Source organism: Triticum aestivum, chromosome 2D (genome assembly GCF_018294505.1).
Source record: "Triticum aestivum cultivar Chinese Spring chromosome 2D, IWGSC CS RefSeq v2.1, whole genome shotgun sequence".
Lineage (NCBI taxonomy): Eukaryota > Viridiplantae > Streptophyta > Magnoliopsida > Poales > Poaceae > Triticum > Triticum aestivum.
This window is the reverse complement of record NC_057799.1, coordinates 622,541,341-622,547,570: the sequence shown is the minus strand read 5'-3', so window position 1 is coordinate 622,547,570 and position 6,230 is coordinate 622,541,341. Positions and strand designations below refer to the sequence as shown.

At 40.8% G+C, this 6,230-nt stretch overlaps 1 protein-coding gene across 1 annotated transcript; it reads left to right on the top strand.

Moving 5' to 3' along the window:
- Positions 1-680: 680 nt before the first annotated feature.
- Positions 681-5,352, top strand: LOC543471 (superoxide dismutase [Mn], mitochondrial). Its single transcript, XM_044478966.1, has 6 exons — positions 681-1,040; positions 2,962-3,008; positions 3,127-3,252; positions 3,342-3,398; positions 4,273-4,350; positions 5,037-5,352. The coding sequence occupies exons 1-6, from the start codon at positions 746-748 to the stop codon at positions 5,127-5,129; spliced, it is 696 nt and encodes a 231-aa protein (XP_044334901.1). The 5' UTR covers positions 681-745; the 3' UTR covers positions 5,130-5,352.
- Positions 5,353-6,230: the final 878 nt, after the last annotated feature.

Sequence of the window (6,230 nt, the reverse complement as noted above, 5' to 3'; positions counted from 1 at the left end):
ATCAGTGTTTCATAGAATATGTTCGTGATTGAAAAATATATTAATACAATGTAAAAAAATGTTCACCTAGTTAATAAGTTTTTACCATTGGAAAACAATCAGCCTATATTTGAAAAACGATTAACACGCATTTGTTTTGAACACTGATTAACACACATTCAAAAAATGCTTACAAACATGTATGTGTAAAAAAAATACATCATGTATTTAAGAAATGTTCAACATGTATCAAAAAAAGTTTGACATGTATACAAAAAATACACAATGATGTATTAAAAAGTTAAAAACATGTTGAAAAAACAAAAAAACACAAAGAGGACTGATGAAGAAACAGAAAAATCCGATGAAAGAAAAGCAGCAACCACCACAAACATGCAAAAACACCAAAAAAAACTGTTCAAAACCACCACAGAAACAAACAAACAAAAAAGACATGAAAAACCGATAAAAAACTTCCAAGAAAAACCGCTCCCCCAAGACCCTTACTCTAGTCCTCCAAAAACAAATATCCGACAGCTGTGGTGTCCAGTGTCATTTTTTTAGACAAGTTTTTCTTTTTTTGAGACAAGTGTCGGTTCCATCCCATTTCAGATCCTTTTATAGCTGGGCCGTGCCGGGCCGGCCTCCGGCCCAAACTGCCAGGTCTGGAAGCATCATCTACCAACCGCACCGCACATCGCCGCGGCATCTAGATCCGCCCTTCCCATTCCCCAAACCCTCCCCACACACACCAAACACACTATCCATGGCGCTCCGCACGTTGGCCGCGAAGAAAACCCTAGGCCTGGCGCTCGGCGGCGCGCGGCCGCCGGCCGCCGCCAGGGGCGTGGCGACGTTCACGCTCCCCGACCTCCCCTACGACTACGGCGCGCTGGAGCCGGCCGTCTCCGGCGAGATCATGCGCCTGCACCACCAGAAGCACCACGCCACCTACGTCGCCAACTACAACAAGGCGCTCGAGCAGCTCGACGCCGCCGTCAGCAAGGGGGACGCGTCCGCCGTCGTCCACCTCCAGAGCGCCATCAAGTTCAACGGCGGCGGTAAGGCCCCTCTCTCCTCTGGATATGCTCCCTTAGATTCGTTCGTTCGGATGCTCCTTTGGTTCGATTGCTGGTGCCGGGCCGGAGGAATTGATGCGGGGATTAGTGCGTTATCGAGTACCGGACGAGCATCTACAGAGTGAATAACAAACAAAACATAATAATCGAAGAGATAAGGCAGCATCGTCGCGCAACCGTGAGACCCGTGACCGACCGTCATTTGTTGTCGATTAGTTTCTGTCTTTATGAAACCTCGCTCAACTCATCCTATTTAGGCGATTCAGCGGCGCCCAGCAGCATCTCTGAACCTTGTGGTGGTCTGTAGTTCTGTTGGGCGATAAAACACAGTGATTAAAGATAACCAAGCAGAATACTACAATTCATTAGTAGCATAATCCTCGGCACATGGTTCCATGGACCTTTTTGGGCAGTTAACCAAGAATGGAATCTACTCCCTCCGTCCCATATTAATTGTCGCTTGCTAGATACATCCGTTTGAGCAACAATTAATATGGGAAAGATGGCAAATTTGGACAGAAAATGGTTTTTTCATTCGAGCTTTCATTATTACTCCCTCTGCCCGGAATTAGTTGACTCTCAAATGGATGTACCTAGCACTAAAATATGTCTAGATACATCCGTTTGAGCGTCAACTAATTCCGGACGGAGGACGTATTTTGAAACCGTGACTAGGTAGGGCATTCCGTGAACTTGAAAGACACTTTCCTTTGAGATCATCCTGTAATCAGCTTCTCTACTGCCTCTAATAATCTGGACGTAAACAGCACAAACACGTCACAATAGAAGCTTCTGCATGTTTATTTGGTTTATTGGTGTTAACCTGATTGTGTTTTTATGGTTTTTTCTTTGATAGAACTACTTTTATGGATTCATTCCCATATGGATGCTTAACTGCAAGTTCTTTATTAATCATGATGCTATGTTACTATGTTAGTATCATTAGCTATATGCATAATTTAGTTAGGGATGTCTGGGAATACATTCTTTTGTGTTTCATCCATAATCATAATTGTGACTTGGTTGCAAGTTGTAGCTGTTGAAGGGGTCATCGTAGTGGATGTTCATGTGTATATTGGTTGGTTAATTGAGATATTCCTAGCACTGATATTGTCAACTGTGCTGAATTTTAGGACATGCTGGGCTTCATATTTTTTTGAATTACTGATACTGGTGCTTGATGCTGACAAACAGTATAAGTGGCAATGTTATAAAAGTATGAATCTATGAGCTGCTGAGTTTTTTTGTGTTTTGCTCCACTTGGTTTTTTAGTTTGAAAGAATTGCTTGACATGCCCATTGCTTAATTACTTCTTTCGCAAAATCGACCATGTCTCAACCTATTCAACCTCGAGTATTGCCCTGTAGGTTTCCTTTCAATTTTGTGAAAAAATCTAGGTATTTGAAACTGGTCGAACTTCTACATTTGGGGATTAGGTGCTTGTGACGCTTCGTGGCTCGATTAATACCTTTGACTACACCTTCTTTACTTCTGATGGAGCCATGCCAAACTATAGTTTTTATGCGTGCATCCTTAGCTACTGAGACACACAGTTTGAGTGTTATTGGATTCTATTCCCTGCTCATATCTGCACATTAAGTAGGAATTTAGGATACTACCATGTGACAAATCTGAGGTATAATTTTATGCTTATGCTAATAATTCCGTCAATACTCGTACGCATTCATCATGGCTTCTCACTTCGTTTTATGATGTCCTAACTATTAAATTTGTTAACAATACCAAGAAATGCTGTGCAACTAGAGAATTCGTAAGGACGTGATGCTGAACCTCTTGATTACAAAAAATGGTGACCTGGAATAAATTTATTGGCTTGATATTGTTAATATAATATTCGTCTAAGCATATCATTTATTAATGTACGCGATTTACCATGTTGCAGGTCATGTTAACCATTCAATCTTCTGGAAGAACCTCAAGCCCATCAGCGTAACTATCTAACCGATACCCTTTTGCTCAACCACAGCCCCACCCTCTTTCTCTCTCTTTTTGTTTTCTGTTAAGACTTCCACCATTTCAAACAGTTAAAATGTTTGGTGCTTTACAGGAGGGTGGTGGTGAGGCACCTCATGGCAAACTTGGCTGGGCCATTGATGAGGATTTTGGTTCTATTGAGAAACTTATAAAGAAGATGAATGCAGAGGGTGCTGCTTTACAAGGATCTGGATGGGTGGTATGTACATTATGCACTGTCTCCTCCGCATTACACTGTATTTTATCTGGTCAAGGTGCTTTGTTAATATTCACATGTTTGTTATGCAGTGGCTAGCTTTGGATAAAGAGGCCAAAAGGCTTTCAGTTGAAACTACTCCTAATCAGGTGAAAGTTCTCATCCTTACTTGGATCATACTGTTCCTAAAGGACAGTTTATACAGTCTTCGCACTAATTTACAGTTCAATTCATTTCTACCATTTCACGTTATCATGGCAATGCTTGTTGGAAGAATCAGTAATTAATCCATTCATAAGCAACTAAGTATGCAGTTAAAGATAACCATATTTCTGAAAGGGCGATATTTCTCAGTGCTCTGTACCGTTGAAAAGATCACCGAGTTGTCACTGTGATGTAACCCCAGGCCTCATATGTCATCCTCACTTCTGTTGGTTTTTAATGATGGAGAAATGGTCACTAGTGAAATCTCATACGTAGTAGGATATTCAGTAAAAGCAGTACACATGCCATGGGAACTAATTTCTGGGGCTGTTGATGTGGCAAACAGGGTAGAAAAAAAAACGATATGACAAACAGGGGTTGTGTTCTGGAATTCAGTAGCACCTGCTGCAAGGCCATAGAGTTCTTTATGAGATAAAAAGGATATCAAGCTTCAGTTTGATTAATAGTTGACATTAAAGCAAATCTTATACATTGACTTCTAAACATTTGCATACCTGTCGTTTTGTTTTTTCCTTGAATTCGGCACCTAGCGTCTTGAAGAGACCAATATATTTTTAGCTGAGCTATGTGAAATTGCAACCCTCACAATCTCCACGAAGGCATTTATAGTTTGTTTTGCATCCTACTTTGATCAACTTAAGAAGTTTTTATTGCCATGTGGAAACTATGTATGAAGTTATGGCACTGCAAATAACCCTCATGTGTGGTGCCTGGGGTTGGCAGGAGTTTTTTTCGTTTACATGCTTCAACTTTGAGGTAGTTTTCATGTGCATACAACTTACTTATTGGACCTTGCAGGACCCTCTTGTGACCAAAGGGTCAAACCTGCATCCTTTGTTGGGAATTGATGTCTGGGAGCATGCGTACTACCTGCAGGTAATCTCATGTTGGCACTGAAGGCTATTCTATTTGCTTTAATGAGCTGTTATTTTGCTGATGTTGCCATCCTTCTTTTTTTAGAATATGCATCATACAATCACATTCGATAAGATTTCACTTGGCCCAATTGGTCTTATTTCTTATTCTTTTCCATTTTTCTGTATTGGTAGTATCTGTGTGATGAAGCTAATGCCTGAAAACTATCCAACCATTTTGGACATGCTAATTCCCAGTACTGTAGGAATCACAGTATTCCCTATGGTATACCCGCATTTCTACAAGGCCCTTCGTGAAAGCAAGACTACTAGAGCCCTTTAAAAGAAAATACGGGTATAATAGGAGTGATATATGTCAAAAATTGTAGGGAAAAGCATGGTTGTATACGAAGGTTAATTTTGCAATGGTATAATGCAAGATTGTGGTCCCTGTTGCGGTAGATTCCGATGCATGTAGCCCGAAACGGGAAAGAATCAAAGCATAATTATCAACTCAGCATATCAACCATTTGTGTTGAACACGTGTGCCAAAAATGTTTAATGCATGGCGGAGCAGCCACTAAAGTGTTATTATATTATGCTGGTATTCTGAATTCAACTATTTTATTTTTATTTTATTGATGAGGTAGATGGAAATTGAAAGGTCTTTCTCAGTGCTAAGCGTATATTGTTATTTTGTGCTTGTAGTACAAGAACGTGAGGCCGGACTACCTGACCAACATCTGGAAGGTGGTGAACTGGAAATATGCCGGAGAAGAGTATGAGAAAGTGCTTGCATGATTTGTCCGAGTAGACAGACAGTACTTCGCTCGCTCTTGAGTTTCCCGCTGTTGGATCTTTGTATATGCAGTAATAAAAGTGGGCACTATTCCACTGTCGGGACCTTCTGTACATCGCATAGAGGCGGGGTAATGTCCAACGCATAGAACAGTGCCTGTCCATTTTGGTACTTTTTACTGTGCCTGCGTGACTAATAAACTCGTTCGCTAGTGCTGTTGCTGTCCTTGTGTGCACGTATTGGTATGGATGGATGAGCTTTCCGAAATAATCTGCCCAACTTTTGATCTTGTGCTAAAGTTATAATGCATGGATTAAGCACACCAAGCATACTTCTACTGATTTGGGTGTGCAGTATGCCAGTATTTATCTAATCTTGCTACTGTCCTGATTTGGGTTATAATTTTCAAACGAACTCTCTCGGCCTAGCTTTCTCGCACGCTGTTGTTAGCAGGCATTTATAAGTAAGTATTGAAAAGAAAATAAAGTGCTGAGTTATTACTGGACCGACGCACCATCCACGGACATCACTGTTCAATAAATATTGTGATGTCACCATCATCTTTTGTTGTTGTGATGATCCATTTCAAATATTGTCATGTCACCATCATTTTTTGTTGTTGCGATGATCCATTTCGGAAAAGGGTTGCAATGATCCGGAGGCGCGTCGGTTCATGCCAACTCGATCAAATCGAGCTAGGGAATACTGACCTTGCGTGTGGCGAGAATGAACTAAAGTGATCTTTTTCTTCTTAAGTCCACCTAGAAAGAGGGAGGATCATATTACAACCTTGAACTGCCATCAAAATCTAATATACAACACTGAAATATGAAACCGTCTATTTTAAAACCGGACAAGAAACAACCTTGGAGGACCGGTTTGAGACTGATTTTGGCTGGGCGTAGTTAATCAATGAAAAGAATTCGGATATAAGATGCCTTTAGATGTCTCTAGAAGTAAAAAGGCCTTAATCGAAAACCAAAAATTTAAAATAAACCTGACCACCTTGGCATTGAGTAGGATGATCAATTGTCTCTATGCATTCATTCACCCACACCGAGTACAAGATATATACACACCGAAGCGGTTACAAAGAGCCCGAT

Bases quoted from the DNA above. Each gene is read 5' to 3' on its own strand.
- LOC543471 (XM_044478966.1), top strand. From the start codon at position 746: ATGGCGCTCCGCACGTTGGCCGCGAAGAAAACCCTAGGCCTGGCGCTC. The intron at 1,041-2,961 runs GTAAGGCCCCTC...ACCATGTTGCAG, and splicing joins CATCAAGTTCAACGGCGGCG to GTCATGTTAACCATTCAATC. The intron at 3,009-3,126 runs GTAACTATCTAA...GGTGCTTTACAG, and splicing joins AGAACCTCAAGCCCATCAGC to GAGGGTGGTGGTGAGGCACC.